The 20,217-nt window shown below is 36.6% G+C and overlaps 1 protein-coding gene across 2 annotated transcripts in view; it reads left to right on the forward strand.

The window, feature by feature from the left end:
- The window catches only part of ZNHIT6 (zinc finger HIT-type containing 6), a 57,037-nt gene that overhangs the window by 35,835 nt on the left and 985 nt on the right, over window positions 1–20,217 (forward strand). The window contains exons 8-9 of one of the 2 annotated variants that reach the window (XM_024119549.2): window positions 1–78; window positions 16,552–16,676. In XM_024119549.2, coding sequence (XP_023975317.1) covers window positions 1–78; window positions 16,552–16,676 — 203 coding nt within the window. Of the gene's footprint in view, window positions 79–3,448; window positions 11,476–16,551; window positions 16,677–20,217 lie in introns of those variants that run through there. The other variant, XM_028489195.2, reaches the window with a different exon arrangement.

Below are 20,217 nucleotides of genomic sequence, written 5' to 3' on the forward strand. Positions count from 1 at the left end.
GTTGAAAGCCTACATTCACTCTCAGACTGGGGTCCGAATTTTAATGAAGGTAGAAAATATGCAGCAAAATTTAGTAAGGTAAAATTGCTTCCCTCTCCATTTCTTTAAATGTTTTCTAATTCTGTAATATAATTAAGAAGCTTGCTTAGCTTAAGTGGCTAGTTATTATACTAATTATCTGGCAATCAACAAAGCCTAGGCTTTTAAAAATGACCTTCAAGGGCTTCCCTGGTGGCGCAGTGGTTGAGAGTCTGCCTGCCGATGCAGGGGACACGGGTTTGTGCCCCGGTCCGGGAGGATCCCACATGCCACGGAGCGGCTAGGCCTGTGAGCCATGGCCACTGAGCCTGCGCGTCTGGAGCCTGTGCTCCGCAACGGGGAGAGGCCACAACAGTGAGAGGCCCGCATACCGAAAAAAAAAAAAAAAAAATTCCTGTGATGAACTGACCATTGTATATATCACAGTGGAAAGAACTCTACGTAGAAATGTGAAGAAAGCCAGGTTCTAACAAACTATGTGATTTGAGAGTTTTAATATCACTGGGCTCCCTGATCCTTCATTAATGGAATGATGAAGTAGACTACACTAAAAGATCTCTGAGAGTCCCTGCAGTGTCTACAGTTATGTCATTACATTGAATTGCAAAACCCTGATCTTTAATATCTGTGATGTTTTCCCCATCTTCCATCGTTTCATTAACAAAACTACTAGATCCAGTTCAGACTAGATAGGATTGGTCTCATCTGCTAGTAGAGCTTAGAGATGTAAGCATCCAGGCTGTGAAAGCAGAGCTGGGTTTGAATCCCAGCTCTGCCTGCTTCCAGTTATGTTAACTTGAGTAAATTACATAGCCTAACTTGCCTTCGTTTCCTCATCTCTAAACTGGAGATGATGATAATCAGATTATCATGAGAGATTAAGATGATTATTTAGCACGTGGTAAGTGCATGCTTTTATTATTTCTACTATTACTATTACTACTACAGAAGATAAATGGATTCTTAAAAAACATCTTCTTCTAAAATTCAAGGAAACCAACGTTGTATGTGATAAAAGGTAAATGTAGGATACAGAATATTTTAAAGTTTATAATATAGGACAGACTGCATAGGCCCAGATAGCATTCATTTTTGACTTGGAAATATGTACTGTAAATCTACGAAGAGGGAAAGGTAATGGCAATCTCAGCTTGTCCTAGGAGACAGGGTTTTCTAGGAGAGTGGCAGAAATGCATGCAGCATGACATGACCCAGAGGGGAGCAGTTGGTAAAACTGTTTTGGGCAGTTGCATAGAAGGAAATCAGAACATAGAAAGACCAGAACACAGGAGGATACTAATAAGACTGGTAGGTTTTATTCTAACAAAGAACCAAAGAGGATAAACCTTCACCAAAAAACAGGTTAAAGGAGCGTACTGCAGTGAAGATCAGGTGACCTAATTCTAGACACTCAACTTCTCTGGACTTCATGTCCCTTTAAGGTCCTTTACTTTCTCTTATTTTATGACTTTCCTTCTTTAGGAACCCAAAAAGGACTTTGGTTGGGCCTTGAGTTAACCTTCTTAATCCCCAAAGGGGAGGGAATGATAGATTAATAAAGTAAAAGATAAGTGGTATTGACTTTAAGGAATACCTAGAATAGGCTGTTTTGTTACTAAACCTGAGCCAAACTTAGTAACATGAAAAGTACTCTGACTTTACCTTATCTGTGTAGAAAACATGTCCTCCATATTTCCCCATTTGAGTTGTTTACTTGAACTCAATGATATATGAAAATACCATCAAAGAAGAGGAAGCAGAAGTTTACAACCAAGATCTAAGAATTTTGTATTTAAAAATTGCCACCCTATTTAACTTTGACTAGTGATGTTGTCACTTTAAGGCAATAATAATGTTAGAAACTCCAATTGAGGTAGCTTTTATCATGAAGGTGGACCTAAGTTGGAGTAAGGTACATCCTTATATTTCTGACTGTTCAGTCAGCCTTAAGGTATAGTTATCCTAATTGCTACAAAACTTCCCAGTTTTATTAGGATTTTCTAATCATGAATAATGAAATTAGATACTATGGAGATACATTTAGAAATAGATTTTTTTAATTAAAGATTTTTAAACCAGTGTCCACCAGATAGTACATTTATAGATAGGCTAAGATGAGCATTCACATTTGATTGTATGCTTAATCACAGTTATATCATTAAAGGAAAGTACATTCAGAGAACATCTAAGTAAGATTATTATAGGTTATAAAATGTGGGCTTCTAATTTAAGATAAGGAGGATTTTATTATTTCCTGAAAAGTACTTAGAAGGTAGAACCATGTATTTTCCTTGTGGCTTTCTGATTTTAAATGTATCATATGATTTATAGCATTCCAGTAACTTCAGAGTAGAGTCTTTTTACCCAATACTTGGTATTGCCAATTTCCAGTGGTTGTGTTTTCCATTCTTGAAGGGTTTATGACAATTGTCCCATGATATACCTGATCAGCTAGAGCAATCTTAAATGTTTCCCAGGCTTTAGCTTTGCCATATACAACTTTTATTTTTAGGTTTAGGTGACCATAGAATGTATGTCTAACTCTAAAGAATTTGTTGCTGATCTATTTTGGAGTTTTCTTTCCAGAATACACAGGGTTTGAACTTGTATCTTCTTATAAAAGTAAATATGTCGGGCTTCCCTGGTGGCGCAGTGGTTGAGAGTCCGCCTGCCGATGCAGGGGACACGGGTTCGTGCCCTGGTCCGGGGAGATCCCACATGCTGTGGAGTGGCTGGGCCTGTGAGCCATGGCCGCTGAGCCTGCGCGTCCGGAGCCTGTGCTCCTCAACGGGAGAGGCCACAATAGTGAGAGGCCTGCGTACTGCAAAAAAAAAAAAAAAAAAAAGTAAACGTGTCTTCTTAAGCAAATCCATTCATTCATTCAGCAAACACTTAGTACCCATTGTGGTCCAGGTGTTCAAGACATTAGGCTGATAGCAGCAAGCAAAACCGTTCCTGTCTCTGTGGAGCTTACATTCCCAGTGGAGGAGAATTCATGTAAGGTACCCTCTTGCCACATCATTTCTCACCAGCTTTCTGTTCTCAGAAAGTAAATGAGTGTTTTGAGGCAGAAAAGCCTATGTTGGTAACACCTGGCACCCTGATCAGAGGCAGCCATTGTATTGATGCTAACTTAAGTTATTACTGAAAAGTTAGAATACTCCCAGCTTTGATACTGTCCATTTAATTGTAATTTTTCAAATCTATTGAATTTTAGACCTATATTTTACTTATTAATGGAATCATTTATTTTTCATGAAGAAATTCAGATACATTTTTTATGTTTACTTTGCTGCTTTGATGTTTATATAAGATCCTGATTTTGATAAAGATGTGGTTTAAGCTATTGTGGGATGATTCTTTCCAAGTTTACTCAAAAGCCATTAATTAAGCACATTTACTCTCCTAGGCATATAAATAAAAATTGGGGTTTGTACAAGACTGAGTAGGGTACAGTTCTGTTGTAGCGGAGAAAACAGACATGAAGTAAAGGTGACTGGGGTACCTGGCATGGATCTGTCTTCTGAGAGATGGAGGTAAGGCCTGGAGAGGCTTAGGGCACATTGAGTTTCAAGTAGAAGTGGCATCATTTTCTCGAACGTTATTTTCAAAAGGAATGGCCTTTCTATACTAATCCCTTATTACTAGCCTCCCTTCAGAGTAAGATTATATTGCATTCCAACAAGAAATAGTAAATCCTTTCAGAATACATAATCTGTGGAGAAGTAGACCTTATTTTACTTTAAGAGGTTCCAGGTTAGACTTTGTAGACCAAAAGTTTTACCATTACAAATAATAAATTTATTAAATCACTACTTCTCAAACCTAACACAAATTATGAGATGTTCCAAAATAATCTTTTTGCTCTTATCCAAAAACCTACATCAAAGTAGATCTTCTATAAATTTGAAATAATGTTATAAATTTGATGCAGACCTTGGAAAGTTACTAAGTTTCTGTTTTCCCATCTGAAAGTGGGGATCAAGACAAAGGTATTGCACTGTTGTGAAGATTGCTTTCAGGTAATGCATGTCAGCTACTTAGTATGGTGCCAGGCACATAGCAAATCACTCTCAGTAGATATGTATTATTCATGTATTACAAGCTGCAACATTTAGGACAACATCTTGCTGAGTTGACTCAATGAATGTAAGAGTTTTTGTTGTTTTAATCCTAGAAATTACTTTTCTTAGTATCAATAAAAGGAGGAAATCTGTTTAAAAAAAAAAGTTCTGTGTGGCTGGCAGTTGACTTATGCATTACTTTTTGAAAAATAATGGCTTCTTTCAGCCAAATGATTTCTTATACTTCTGGGAAGTACTCTATAAGTTCAATATTAGCTATGCTCCCAACAGGTCACTCACCACTAACCACAAGGGGGCAGATACCCAATCATGTTAGTTTACATTTCTTTTGACATAAATTAGTATTGGAAGAATATGAAGCTTCAGGGGCTACTTTATTTAAGATGTCATCAACTGTTATCGCTGTACAAATGACTCCCAAATCTAGAGATATTTTCAACCTTTCTCCCAGACTTCAAATCTTAGTTTGCATGTACTCTTCACTTACACATCTCATTAAATCTTAAACTCAACATGTTTAGATCTCATCACACCACATCCATTTGTTCCTAGTGTGTGTTTCTGTGTGTGTTGTTTTAAATGAGGATTAAATGGACTGCTGATGTTCCTGACATCTTGTAAACAGTCAATAAATATTGACAGTCATTCCTTGTTATTGTCACTGTCATTCTTCTTGTAAGCAAGGCATATGACCTGAGAGCCATCTTTCACTTCTCCCTCACCACCCTGCCTTACGTGGTCAGCCTCCATATGAGCCTTCTGTATGTTCTCTCCATTCTTTTGAGAAGATTATTGTTTATCAGTGTCTACAGTGGAGCCTATCCCTTCCCCCCAACTGGATGTAATCCTTATCCTTTGAGCCTCAAAAACTTCTCATAGGTTCCTGCAATCCTGTCTTATATTTTATCCCAATAAAACATCCCATATGATGATAAACTCCCTTTTGAAGACAGTGGCTGCCTTAGGCATCTTCATCTTTATATTTCCTGCAGTGCTTAGTCAGTGACTTTCCCATAATAGGAATTCAGTTTTAATTTTTTTTAATAAGTAGTGTACTAATGCACTTAAATATATGTGTGCCTGCTATGTGCTAGGCGTTGATACCACTTTAATACTCTAAAGCAGGGTTCGGACAGCTTTTTTGCAAATGGCCAGACAGTAAATATTTTTGGCCTTGTGGGCCATTCATTTGCAGTTGTCAATCCACCATTGTAGCACATAAACAGCTATAGTCAATACATAAATGAATGGGCATGACTGTAAGACTTTATTTACAAAAACAGACAATGGGCAGGATTTGGCCTGCTGACCATAGTTTGCCAATTCCTGCAGGCTTCAGTTCTCAGTATGTAAAATGAGAGAGAGAGAGAGAGAGAGAGATTATTAAAACAACTACCAAGTATAATTTAAAGTTTCTTCATGGATACATGCATATGTATGGCTGAGTCGCTTTGCTCTGCACCTGAAACTATCACAACATTGGTAATCGGCTATATTCCAATATAAAATTAAAAGTTAAAAATAAATAAATAAATAAAAGTCTTCACAGTCCATTAAAAACAAATTAATTAATTAATTAAAGTTTCTTCAGAAAAAGTAGCACCTGTTCAGAGAACAGGCTTTTTGATATGTAACCTTGACCTAAAGTATCAATGGGTTAAGATTGATCAAGTCTTGAACCTGCTGTATAAAAAAATAAATAAAATAAAATTCAAAAATCCCCAAAAAAAAAAAAGATTGATCAAGTCTTTATTTTTCATTTATTCAGATAGTATTCATTGAGCACCTTCCATGTGCCAGCACAGCACTAAGCACCAGGAACACACAGACATCTAAAAGACTAGCCCTCAAGATGCTCACAATCAAGGAGGGGAGATAGGTATGTGGTAATGTTACAATAGATATGTGTTTAATACATACGGCATAGCAGGTGACCAGTGGAAAACACGGGCATCTTTGCATGTCAGTTTTTGATTGATGCACAGACCAGTTGCCTTTACTCTACTTCCAAAAATTGGCATATAGAGCCAAGAGTTGAGACTTTAAACCCAAGCCAAATTAAAGCATTATCTAAGCTTTGATTTCATGAACGTCACAGAAGATTATTACTCTTTTTGTGGGGACTACCCTATTGTACTTGCAGATTCTATTAGTTGTTTCCTACTGTGCTGGTTGTAGTTAATAATTTTGGAACACTTTTTTCTTTTTTTAAAAAAGGCAACCAGCAAAAGAATGAGCTATTTCTCTTGGATGATTTTATTTCCGTGCTGAGAGGATTTTTTTTAAATAAAAAACCAAGGTTACTTTATTTTCTTTGGATCTGTAACATGAAGTATTTAAAAATCATTCACTCTGAAGTTAAGAGGTACGACACTTTTTCCTACGCCCTTTTAGAGAAATTGGTTTCTCTAAAGGCCTCAAGTAAGACCCACCTGATGTCTTTGTGACTTTTGCTAACACCCACCCACCAGCAAGAAAAGACCCCCTTCTACCTTAAAGCAGAGTGACCTCCCAGTTCACGTTACTTGCTCAGATTCTGACTTCTTAGAGTCTCACCTCTGCCTGCAAGATACCACCTCTCAGCCTTTGTTGATTCTAAGAGTCTAGTCTCTTGCTTGCCTCACCTCGTAGTCCTGCCAGGTCCCTCCTTGCTTTTCACCTAGCCCATACCCCTGCTGGCCGATTTTGCTACCTTACCATAAGCATCTCTTCTACTGATCATTTAACCTGTATTTCTTTTCTCAGAACATTGCTTCTCAGATTTCAGTGTCGACCATAATTATCTAGGACAGATGAAAATGTCGATTTTCAGCCCACACTCAGAATTTTTGGTTTAGTCAATCTTACCTAGTACCCAGAAACCTGCATTTGTTAAAGTCTCTGCCTCCTGAGGGACCCTGATATAAGTTATCTCTGGGACCACACTTTGAGAAACACTGCCGAGGATGATAAAATCCTTGAGGACATTTTTGAATCCCATACAAGTGTCTAACATGTTTTCTGTATAATAAATATTTGGTAGATGTTTATTCAGTTGAGTTGTTGAAGTTGTGTAAAGAAATATGTCATTTAATATTAGGATGAATTTTTGAAGTCAGATTTCTACATCCTTAAAGATACTAGTCTGTACCCTTTGCCTAATTAAACTGGAAGTAGAAAATTAAGTCTTATTTCAGGCTTACAGAGAATGATTGAAAAGTATATTTAAAGATACTCTAAATAGGAAATTTATAATATATATGTTAAAAGTTAGGATTTTTTTAAAAATATCCTGCCATTAGAACTGAAGACCTTGGAAGTTAAGATTATTTTGATAATAATGGTACAGAATTAAATATATGTTAGAGAACATTAAAGGAATTCCAGAATTTCTAAGAACAGCATTAACTACTTTCAGATGCCTTGTCTTATGTAAATAGCCAGAGACCATTTCTGCCTTTTAGTTAGATCCCTTGAAAATAACTGTGATGAAGGAAGGGTTAGTGAATAACAGCAGTGTGCTCTCTAGATGAGATTTCTTAAACTTTCTTTTGCTTTCCTTCTGGAATTTAATTCTAGTAATGAGTTCTGCAGTGATAAATGGGGGAAATCACTTAATCTGAGTCAGTTGTAAACAGCCTTGCATGTAGTAGAAGATGCCATCATCAGCACTCACCTGTCACATTAAGAAATGCATTCCCAGTAAAGTTTTACTATAAATGTTTATAATATATTTGTGTTTTGATCAGTTTTGTACTAATAATAATTATTCAATCCAGAAGAAATTTTAACATTTAAAGCCTTAAGGTCATAGGTAATAAAATTAAATTTTTAGCTTACATACACATTTTTGTTACAGAGAAGTGTGATTGGGCTATAAGTAAAAGGTTTTCAAGCATAAATGTATCAGTATTTAGGATAAAATTCTGTGGAGAATTAGAATGGAAATACAATCAAGGAGAAAAGGAAACTATATAAGATTTCTAACTATTAAGGAAGAGCTTGTTCATACAGTTTTTAAATTGATGATACTGGTACCATTCCCGTTTTACTTAGATTCTAGTGAATTTTTATAAAAGTGATGTAGGGCTTCCCTGGTGGCGCGGTGGTTGAGGGTCCGCCTGCCGATGCAGGGGACACGGGTTCGTGCCCCGGTCCGTGAAGATCCCACATGCTGCGGAGCGGCTGGGCCCGTGAGCCATGGCCGCTGAACCTGCACGTCCGGAGCCTGTCCGCAACGGGAGAGGCCACAACAGTGAGAGGCCCGCGTACCACGAAAAAAAAAAAAAAAAAAAAGCGTGATGTAACATTTTCATTCTAAACCATCAATATTTACACTACACCATAAATTATGTTCTTTATATCTATTTTAACTTGTGAGTAAAGACTTTAAATGAAATTTCAGATGTCTTTTAAAATGTACAAAAGTGTCATTGTTTTCTGAAATTATTTTAGGTTAGGTATAAGCAGGAAAGTGCGAAGAACCTGAATAAGTTTTGCCAAATACACACACACAAAAATGTTTGCTGCAAGGGTGATTTAAAATTGGGGTTAAATCTAGAGGCTGATGGATGTCTTTATGGAACATAATAAGTATTAATGACACCCTCTTATTGAGTGTCTCCTACTGTTTTTTAGGTACTTTGTTAAGCATTTTATATACATTATAATTATGTTACACTGTACATACATTATACATTATAAACATGTTTAGTTGCACGGAGAGCCCTGACTGCAGCTTTGTAACCACTAACTGGTGAAACCTAGATCCAAACCTAGGCCCACCTGTCTCCAAAGCCTTTGCAATATAGCACATGCCTCTCAGCACCATAAATGACCACAGTGCATGTTCTTAGATTATGTGGAACCCAACCCCAGTTCTTTGTTATCCCTCTTTGGGATTATTGATTATTTCCAAAATGAGAATCAAGATCAGGATGAGTACATGCTCAAAATGGTCTTAACCTTTGACCACATTTTGGACATAGACTCAAGAACAAAGGAAGCAAGGGATCATTTAAGGACTAGAAAATGTTAGAATCAACCTGAAGAATGTCCACACACATAAAGAAAGTATGTAGAGTAGGGTGCTAAATACTTTTATCATCTCAGAGATGACACATCCAGTGATGGAATGGGTTTCATGTGTGGCATTCTGCTCGAGGCAGTTTTATGATAAGACTTGTAAACTTAGCTCTAGGGAAGTTTACTCTTAGGTAGCTCTAGGGAAGCTGAAGCTCTACTAGTTGGCAGAGCTGGGTGAGTGAAGTTTCAGCTGCTGTGAACTTGAGAAATTTAATTTGAGAGGCTGTACTGAAAAGTAGATCCAAAGTGATATGATGGTCAAATTCTTAACAGATTATGAAGACTACAATTTCCATAGTAATGATCTCATTTCAAATATGTACTATTTTGATTATTGATTAAGGGAGTTATGTAAAATATAAAATGAGAGTTTTCTCTAAAAACTTGGAAAATAAATGTTAACCCTCAACTTAATGTTAATCCACTAAATTTATTCATTCTAGTTATGTTACATAATAATTTATATCTAACTTTATATACTCTTTGGAGAGAGTAATGACATAATTAATTGAAATTTCTAGGTGATTCAGATACTTCATTTTAGCCAAAGTGCTTCACCTTTTCAACCAGACCTCTCACTGAAATTTATACGTACCAAAACTGTATGAATTCTATGTGTATTCCCATATCCTCTACCTTGTATAGGTACTTTCTTCCTAGAAAGCCTTCATCATTTCATCTCTAGTGAATACCTAATAGTTCACCATTGTATTCCCAGTTCCTAGAACAGCATCTGGTACATGGTAGACCTCCCTCAGTAAATATGTGTTGAGTGAGGAATAAGCAAACAAGCAAAGAGTTGAGTGAAGAACTCAAAAGATTGGCTTTACAGTCCTAACTCTGCATCTCCTTGAGCAACCCTGAGTAAGATACTTCTCAGGGCTTCAGTGCCCTCACCTGGAAGTCAAAAAAAAGTAGATTAAGTTCTTTCTAACTCTAAAATAATATAATTCTATGGTGTAGTTAATTCATGAACTATTTAACTAACATTTAAGCAAAAGCTTTTCTGAGGAACGTGATCATATTTTCCAAAGTGATACTTCCTAATAAAGATTGAAAATGTAAGCGTCTGTACTGATCAGACTCTTGCATTTAGTCTAGCACCAGAGGAAGCATATGTTTTGTTAACAAGAGTAAGGCTAATTAAAATTTCCTGTGTTAATTAGGAGAAAATCCATGGAGGAGGAGGGATTTTAAGAACCAATTAAGGAGGGAGAGAGCTAGAGTTAGCAAATGAAGTGCCTAGATATTATAGGCACTATAATATTTGAAAGAACATTTGGAGGTGAATAAGGGACAAGAAAGAAGGTTTATTCAGTATCTACTTAGCTTTAGATTTCTATCCTGACACTTGTCCCAATGAAATGTGATAGTTTGTTTGTTGACTGGCACTCCCAATAAAATGTGGGGTTTATTTCTTTGAACTTCTATAACCTAGCAGACTATCTGTACATGGTAGACACTAAATAAATATTTGAGGAATTGATTGATTAATGAAGCTAGGCACTGTTCACATTTTCACATGCATTAATTCTAATGAAGTACATACTGTATCTCTACAAGATAGGAATCTTAGGCTCTGAGAAATTGACTTAGCCCAAAGAAACCAAGCTACAGTTACAAAGCCTGGATTTGGACTCAGGTCTTTTTGGCTTTAAAGTTCATGCTTTTTCTACTAACTAGCCCATCATATAGATCATGAAGATAATCCCTGATAAGTATGTTATTTCCCTGCTAAAGGTGCTAAATTACCTTTGAAGTATAAAGTCTTATTACTAATATCAGTTTGGCAAGTTACACTTTAGAAACATTTTCACCTGTTAGATTTAATCTTTACAAGCTAGCTGGTGAGTAGATAAGCTTTCCATCATTATACTGATGAGGAAAACTGAATACCCTTGAGGAGTCACAGCTTCTAAGGACCTGTGATAAGATTGGAACCCAAGCCTTCTGGATTTAAAAGTAATTGAGCCTACTAGTGAGAATTAGGAAAGCCTGAACAAATAGCACCTAGAACAAAAGCCTTATAAGGCCCTCTTTAAAGCATGTTTTAAAATGTGTAATTGGTCACTTTATTTCACCGCATCCCATACCTTTTGTGTCGTCAATAGACGGGATCATCTACCAGCGCATTTCTGACCCGTAGAGCTTTCTGAATGGAGGCATGTGTCTGCGCTACCCCACTCATGACTGGTGCCCCACGTCAAGCATGCGGAGCCCTCGTTTACACATTTACATAAATTACATAAAAGTCCCAAAACAAAGTGCAGCAAACCACTAATTCAGTTACTGTTAGTTTTTTAATATGAAAACTAGAGAAATTAGGTAAGAAAAAATTTAACTTTGACACAATCTACTTCTAATGTGACGTGGACAGTCTGAGTTGCAAAAATTGTCACGCAGGAGTATTTGGAGAAATTTTAAATAATACCTTTTACTTGTAAACAGAAGAGTTAAAAAACTCTCTGACCCCTGTACTTAGTTTGGTTTTATATGTTTTAGTTTGAATGTATGTATCTTTTTTTTTATTTTACGTGGGCCTCTCACTGTTATGGCCTCTCCCATTGCGGAGCGCAGGCTGCGGACACGCAGGCTCAGCAGCCATGGCTCACGGGCCCAGCCGCTCTGCAGCACGTGGGATCTTCCCAGACCGGGGCACGAACCTGTGTCCTCTGCATCGGCAGGCGGACTCTCAGCCACTGCGCCACCAAGGAAGCCCGAATGCATGTGTCTTTTTTCTCCTATTCTGGGTCTTCATTAACAGTCTGGTTTCTTTCTTCCTTTTCATTTGGATTTTAAAAGCTAGTTTGTTCACTTAATCTGTTCTCTTTCTGCTCTATTAAAATAAGTTTAGTACTTTTAAATTACTTATTTTAAAGGAATTTGATAAGTATGAGGCTAAAACATGTAGTTTATAATACATTCAGGAACCTTACTGAATTCAGTTAATACCAAGATGAGCCATACTTTATAAACGTTTAGCTATCGGATAACAGTAAACTGATTTATATTAAGGTTAAGTTTTTTAAACAGCAAGAGATTCAACTGTGTACGTTTGGAATCAGTTAGTTGCACTTTTAACCTAGAAACCTAAGTTAAGAAATAAATACAAACGACTATTAGGAATAGTGGGTAAGTGCTGCCTTTGACAGACAAATATCAAAACTTGTAGAATTTTAGAGCTGGAGGGATCTTGATGATCACCTCATCAGATGACCTTATTTTGTAGTGGAAAAAATTCTGTGGCCTAGGGATTGCTATTAGATTGTTAAATTTGGAGAATATTCAAATTTAGTTTAAGTATTTTATTAGGGGGTAGATGGGGAGAGGATCTAAGGGGTGCCAGTGATTAGGTGGGAAATAGAATGGTTTGTGACTCCTTTTTTTTTTATTCTCTGTCTCCTTTTGAGTTATGGGAAATTAAAAAATAAATCCTAATTTGCTAATGAAGTGCAGAGAAAGAAGTTCAAGAACTTGGCCACTTTCTTTGAAAGTTAGTAACAGAGCCAAGATTAAAAGCATACCCTTGAGTATCAAGACAACTTTTATTTGTATAATGTCAAACACTGTAACACCTGTTTAGCCTACTGAGCTATGCTGCCCTTACAACGCCCCTGTGAAGCTGCCTGGAGCAGGGTCAGCTAGTGAGCCTGTGAGAGTAAGCAAGTGAAATAACAAGAGGAAATGTCTGAGAGGGTCCCTAAGGGTAAAATAAAAGACAAATGTTGGTATCTTAATTCTTTCAAACCCAAGTAGTTTGTCTTGTGGTAGCAGAGCCCTTTTACTAATGGGAACACCAGAGTTCCTGAAAATTTCAAAAAAAGACAAAGCTGCCCCTGAGGATTCAGTGACTTAATGACTTGCAAAGGAGCTAACACCTGAATGTTTTGGGCAATGCCAAGCTGGACTCTACACCTTGCCTCAAGATAATGGAAAAAGGAGGATTCAAAGTAGTTGTAGCCTCTTGGAAGTAAATGTAATATAAAATAATATAAAATAATTTTAAAAACTTATACGGAAAGTTGTAAGGCTACGTTTAAAATGCAGAGTGCATAAAAAGACAAATAAGTGTTTCAGTGCTTACATAAGAAGTGCCGTTCTTTGTTACTGAAGAAGTTCAGTGACTTTGTCCTGAACTAAAGTTTCTGTAAGAATGCGTTGTTATTTTAGGTAAATACAACTGTAAAACTGTGTTCATGGCTTAAGTAAATGAGCTAACAGTTTCTGTGTTTTATCATTTAGCCCTCATAATAACTCTCTGAAGTGATACTGTTGTTATCTCTACTTTCAAGCATGGAAACTAGGGACTAGAGAAGTTAAGTAACTTGTCCAGAATCGCAGACCAGTAAGTGATGGAGCCAGGACTTTAACTCGGTGTTAGACTCCAAATCCAAGCAACCACTAAAAGTTACTCCTTCCTTTAACTAAACCCCATGTCCACACAGTGTTACCCCATCTGTGTTTAATAGCCTTTCTTTATAAAACAGTTTACATAATTTACTTCTTAATTACTGGCAAATATTAATGGTAGACTAAGAGTAACCACTCCTACTAGAAAAATCAGAGAAATTCAGAATTTCATTTAAAAATTATCTAGTGAAGTCTGACCTGTTTTAAGTGACAGACTGGAAAGCTGAGGCCTTGAAGCTTATTGACACTCAATAGCAATATTGCAGTGATTAGAAGTTTACAACATCTTCGGATAAACACTAAATAAAATTCAGTGCTTCCCATTAAAACCACACAGCATACCAGATTTTCATTGCATTTGAGTGAAATATTTTAAAGTAACTCATTATAAATTCTTACATGAATCTTTACATTCTAAATGCTTTGTACAGAGCCTGCATGGCACATAAAATAGGGACCAATTTTTTTAATAAAACAAGTGTAATTAATTATAGTTTTAAGATTGAAATAATGTATAACTTATTACATGGTAATTTTTAAGAATCTCTGAATGTTCCTCTGCTGGGATCATATTTTGTATTATATCAGCATTAATATTAGGTTCTGATTACCATGTGGCTTTTGAAGTATTCTTTTTTTTTTTTAATTATTTCAGCTTTGGAAATCTAGAGAAGCTTAACGAAGATTTATTTTAAAAAGAAATAAAATACCTAAAACATTAGGTATACACTGAAAATTATTTACGAAAAAAATGAAAGAAGACATTCTCTGATTTGGGAAATGTCTCTTAGTAGAAGCCTTATGATTCAGTTAAAATGCACAGAAGATAAGTTGCTACAAGTGTTTGTAGGATACCACTTGAAAAGTTCCTATTTGAAAATTCAAGTCTTGCTTTCTCTTAAGAAAAATTTAGTTATATCCACTTTATATTTTACTTTATAAGTTAACTTTATACTTTTATATATAATTCAGCCTCTCTCTTTTTTGTATAATCACTGCTAACTTTTTAAAAAACACTGCTTGCAAAAAAAAAAAAAACTGCTTGTTTCAAAGGGAAATAATGTGTAAAAAATGTGACGCATTTAATCCTTGAATGCTGGAAGAACCACGTTTAAAGTATTGTAAGCACATCTGTATTATATTACACAGGGAAAAGAATGTATGCACTCTGTGGCCTATGGGCACAAGGGTGGCTGGTTTAGGAAAACTGAATATTTTGCATTTCAAGTTTCTTTTCCACATAAAAAATATTCTATGATTCTAAAGTGAAGAATTTAATTCCAGGAGTGGGGCATGTGGTCAGGCAAACAGGAGTGAAGTTTTGGTTTTACAGTCCTCTCACTTGTCACCCAGTTCTTAAAAAGAAATCAGTTTTTATAATGGGCTCGGCTTTGCATTTTGTTAAGCACTTCTGCTTTCCCTTATTGGAAAAATATTGCACAGGACAGACTTAAAACACAGAGAAATCACTATACCAAGAGTTCTTAGTAAGTGTGCTGCATGTCTGAGTCAGCTGCAAGGTATGGTGCAAATAATTTGTCACTAATTAAGATATATCAATGTTTGTATGATTTACTCTTAAAATTACAGCAGATTCAAATGTATCCCTATGGTAACCTCACTCTTGATCACTGACTGGTATTCCAGTGTAGTTTCTTGAGTGGAACGGGAAAGGTTAGAGTTCCAGCTGTCAGGCCTGGTATCCCTTGGGATGTATGTTTTGTGTGTGAATATCATCTGTCATTGGTGGAGATGGAGAAAAAAAGTTGGAGAACTTCTGCACTACACTGGTGAAGGTGTTCTCTACTTTCTCCTCTTTGTCATGACATGATAGTCACTTGCCAACACATTCCCTTATGCAGCTCCTAGTGAGCTAGCTGAAATTCCACCCCTTTATTCCTACCTCAGAAAACAAGCAAGGGAGAATGCTAGGGGCATGCAACTTTAATCAACTAAAAAAAAAAAATTTTTTTTTTTTTTAAGTAATGACTTGAGAATTTCATACTTTAAGGAGTATTACCATCTAATTACCTGTGACACTTTTACTGGCTATGTCATGATACCATGACAAATGAACTCCATATTTATTAAATTTTGTGCTTTTACCTCATTCATAAATTCAAACCTGTTTTTTTTTAATTTCAAAATAAAGGAAAGCCAAATTTAATTATATGGTAATATATATTTCCAGAAAGTATTCATAATTTAGAATTAAGTTTTTACAAAAGTATTTTGTAGCCATTTTACCACCATATATTACTAGGAACTATCATGGGATAGTTGTTTGGTTTTTTTTTTGTTTTTTTTTTTTTTTTTCTCTCGTTACGCGGGCCTCTCCCGTTGCTCAGCACAGGCTCCGGTACTTTTTATTTGCGGTACACGGGCTTCTCACTGTTGTGGCCTCTCCCGTTGCGGAGCACAGGCTCCGGACGCGCAGGCTCGCGGCCATGGCTCACGGGCCCAGCCGCTCCGCGGCATGTGGGATCTTCCCGGACCGGGGCACGAACCCGTGTCCCCTGCATCGGCAGGTGGACTCTCAACCACTGTGCCACCAGGGAAGCCCTGGTTTTCTTTTAAGACTCAAACTAAATGTATTTGAGGAATTTGAATTTTTAGCTAGTCAGTATTTTATCCAAGAAAAATTCATGACACATCAAATATAGATATTATATAAAAGTTAGCCTTTATCCCTTATTGATATGAAAATGAATGACTTGTTCTAGAGCTTTCCTAATGTCAAATTATTTCATATACTTTTGATTTAGCTTTAGGACCTCTATAATAGCTCTTTTACCTGATTTTCTTGGTAAAGTTACTGTATTATAAGGAAATAACTGTTGAATTAATGTCATCACCATTTAAAATTTTTTAATGTAAGGGACTCATATTTTATTTACAAGTAATTTCAAATAAAATGGTATTTTTTATTTTTGTTTTGCTTTTTTACTATAAGATATTATGAAATGGATCCTGACAAAAGTCTCCTTGACAATTTGAGGAACAAAGTGATCATTGAGTACCCAACATTACATGTGGTATTAAAAGAATACAGTAATGACATGGAAGTTCTTCACCAAGGTAAGTGTAAATTTGTTCCTGTAATGCTTAAATAACTCTAGTGAACTGAAGCAATTACATTATTGTCTTTATATATTTTCCACTATACTTACACACTTAACTGAATTTACTCTGTAACTACAGATAATACTGTAAAGAACCATATGATTGAGCTGTTGCTTCTATTGTGTTTCAGAGCATGTAAGCTTTTATCAACTTAAAATGAATGAATCGGTTTGAATGTCTGGCTGTAAGAGGATATACTTTACCTTTTGGGAGTTTTGTGTGTTTTTGTCTTTTTTTAAGGTAATAGTCTTCAAGTAACAGTCTGCCTATGATCAGATAAATTTACTCCCTAATTAAAACTCTTTAGAGATTCCTAAAATGAGCGATTACAAAACATTTTTAGTATTCTACCTTATAGAAAAGGGAAATGTTTCAAGGAACATTGTGTTTAAAATTTGGACTGCATTTAGAATAAGCTGGTGCCATTGCCTTGACCCTTTATCTCCTTTCCTTTTAAACCGAGTGGTTTTACTTTCTCTGATTTTGTTTCCTTGGCTATATTCCTTGGCATTTTAGTGATTCCTTAAAAGTAGATACTTTCCCCTCTTTGGTGAGTAGTGGAATTGGGAGGATTTATTAAAACCAGAAATGGTATATGTAAAATGTTAGTGTATAAAGTGACTTACCCATATCTGCAGTTACTGATTAAGCTAATTATGTTTCAGTATGGAAATTCTAGAGGATGAATAAAATTTAAAAATTACTTCTAAAAAGAGAGAGAGCTTACTTACTTAACTCAAAACCATTAGATCGCACTTTCAGCTAAGAGTTATAGGTACAGGCCAAGTTTCATTGTAACAAACTCCAGAGGGCCATAGAATTCTTGGAATGGATTGAACTCTATTTTTTAAAATAATATCTTTTGAAATATGTGGTTCAGGTTTTATTGTTATACCATCATTATGGACTGTAATAGGCAGTCACCTTTGTTGTAAGGTCTTCTCTGTATGTGTGTTTGATAGCTTTTTTCTTTGTGAAAGTTAATAGGAGAATTATTTTTTTTCCCTAAGTGGCGAAAATTTTGTCAGTTCCACAATTTGAAACCAGATTTTTAATTGGCACACACAGTTTCTAATAATCAATTATATGTCTCTAAATCTTTAGGTTAATTCTTTTTTTTTTTTAACATTTTGAATCAATTGATTTTTTTTTTTTTGGCTGTGTTGGGTCTTCATTGTTGCGCATGGGCTTTCTCTAGTTGCGGTGAGCGGGGGCTACTCTTTGTTGGGGTACGCGGGCTTCTCGTTGTGGCTTCTCTTGTTGCGGAGCACGGGCTCTAGGTGCACAGGCTTCAGTAGTTGTGGCACGTGGGCTCAGTAGTTGTGGTTTGCGGGCTCTAGAGCTCAGGCTCAGTAGTTGTGGCGCACGGGCTTAGTTGCTCCGCAGCATGTGGGATCTTCCCGGACCAGGGCTCGAACCTGTGTCCCTTGCATTGGCAGACAGATTCTTAACCACTGTGCCACCAGGGAAGCCTAGGTTTATTCTTGACTTTATGTTTTTTACAATTTGAGAACATCCATTTTTATTTTCTCAAATTAAGTTAGAAATTTCAGTTCTAAATGACCAATTTCACTTTTCTTTAAAGCTGTGTAAAACCTTACTTTTTCCTTAATATAATTCACATAGCTCTCTCTCTCTAAATGTTGGTTTCAGGGAAAGTTGTTTAGTAATGTGGGTTACTAGCCAGAGCAAACATTGTCTGTGTAAATAACCACAGCACACACAGTTCCTCTTTCACCTTGTTTAGGAATGCACATTGAAGTAAGGCTTCCTGTCATGAAGCAAAAAGAAAAGGCTACTTTTGTAGTGTACTTGGAACCTTATGAAGTAAAATTTGCTATTTTTTGGTGGGTATACGATGTTTGGCTTATTTACAGGAAGCTCAAGTGACTCGTGCTTTCGGTATAGAGGATCATTTAGAGCTGCTGTGGCAAAGAACCAAAGAGGATCTAGCAGGATTTTAAGGACCGTATCAGTGTTGTCACATAAATACACACACTTTAAAAATAATGCCAGGCCTTCCTGTAGATGCTTTTCTTTGTGTAAGCACTTCAAGTTGTCTGTTTCTTTGTCCATTCTCACAGCGTTGGATGTTCTGCAGGGTGGTCCCTTAATTCAGGGGGAGGGTTATATAAGAACAGGGCATTTTCTTTGGAAAGCCTTGAAATTCTTTCTCTCTCCAGAGGCAAAAATGTTGGATTTTGATCTTGAGTTCATAGCAAAGGTGTCTCTCTTCTAGTTTGGGAAAAATGTGTTTCTGGACTGGGATTCAGTTGTTTTTCACACTTGATGATTGTTATAATGTTTGTTATAAGTCTAGATTGCCATAGATTATTTTTTCAAAAGTCTGCCTTTTTTGATGGGCAATAGACAAGTTTTATTTGCTTGCTTTTTGCTTTTTACAGAATGAAAAGGGTTGACTGGAAAAGGTTAAGCAGTTAAGGTAGCCCACTAGGTGTAGAGTGCTGCTCACCCTCCTTGTATCAATCCAGTGGGAAGTGCTCAGAATGGTGTTACTTGTCTCACAGGTCCTTGTTTGCCAAGTTAGCTGGTAGATTTAAATGACACAATAAAAGCATCCTACATTTCAGTCTAAGGAAAAAAGAATGGAGTTCCATCAAAAGAAGACAACTGGGCAACTTCAGTAAGCAGCAAAAGGAAAGGTGTTTCCCAAACTGCAGTGACAAACAGCACAAAGCCCATTAACTTAAAAATACCAGCAAAATAGTTGTCTCTGTTATTCTAATATAACTCAAAATTAGAAAATATCTCTGTCTTTTGAGGAGTCCAACCCCAAAATGATTACTTGAATTAGTGAAAATACTAGCATAGCCGTTACTTACATATCAGTCTCTTCTTTTTTAACTTTTTTTGATTTTGGCCACGCCATGCAGCTTGTGGGATTTTAGTTCCCTGACCAGGGATCGAACCCGGGCCCTTGGCAGTGAGAGCATGGAGTCCTAACCACTGGACTGCCAGGGAATTCCCACTTGAGTCTATTCTTGGGCCAGTAAATCCTTTCATCCATTCTTCCTCTCTCCTCCCTCACTCCTGCTTACCCCCTCTTTTTCTTCCTTTCTCTTTGTGTGTGTGTGTGTGTGTGTGTGTGTGTGTGTGTGTGTGTGTGGCGGTGGGATGGGGATGGAGTTCAGGCACAAGAACACACATGCAAATGCTACAGTGCAATAGGTTCTATAATGGTTTCAGTGCAGAGAAAGCCAGAGGAGAAAACAACTAACTTGTAATATCATGGAGATACTTGAAGGACTCTGCTAGAGTTTATGAAATTCCACAAGGATCAGGACCAAATCTTGGATAGAACCAATTTCAGTACCTTCCTCATAAAAAGGACTCAATGGACACCAATTTGGTTGCTGGTACAATTGTACGTCTAGGGACCATCGGCATATCCCAAGGAACTTGGCAACTGGACTATGAGGCAAGATCCAAGTTTATGGTTCTGGCATCAGCTCTTATTAGCTGGGTCCTTGGCATT

The sequence above is a fragment of the Physeter macrocephalus genome, chromosome 4 (assembly GCF_002837175.3).
Source record: "Physeter macrocephalus isolate SW-GA chromosome 4, ASM283717v5, whole genome shotgun sequence".
Classification (NCBI taxonomy): Eukaryota; Metazoa; Chordata; class Mammalia; order Artiodactyla; family Physeteridae; genus Physeter; species Physeter macrocephalus.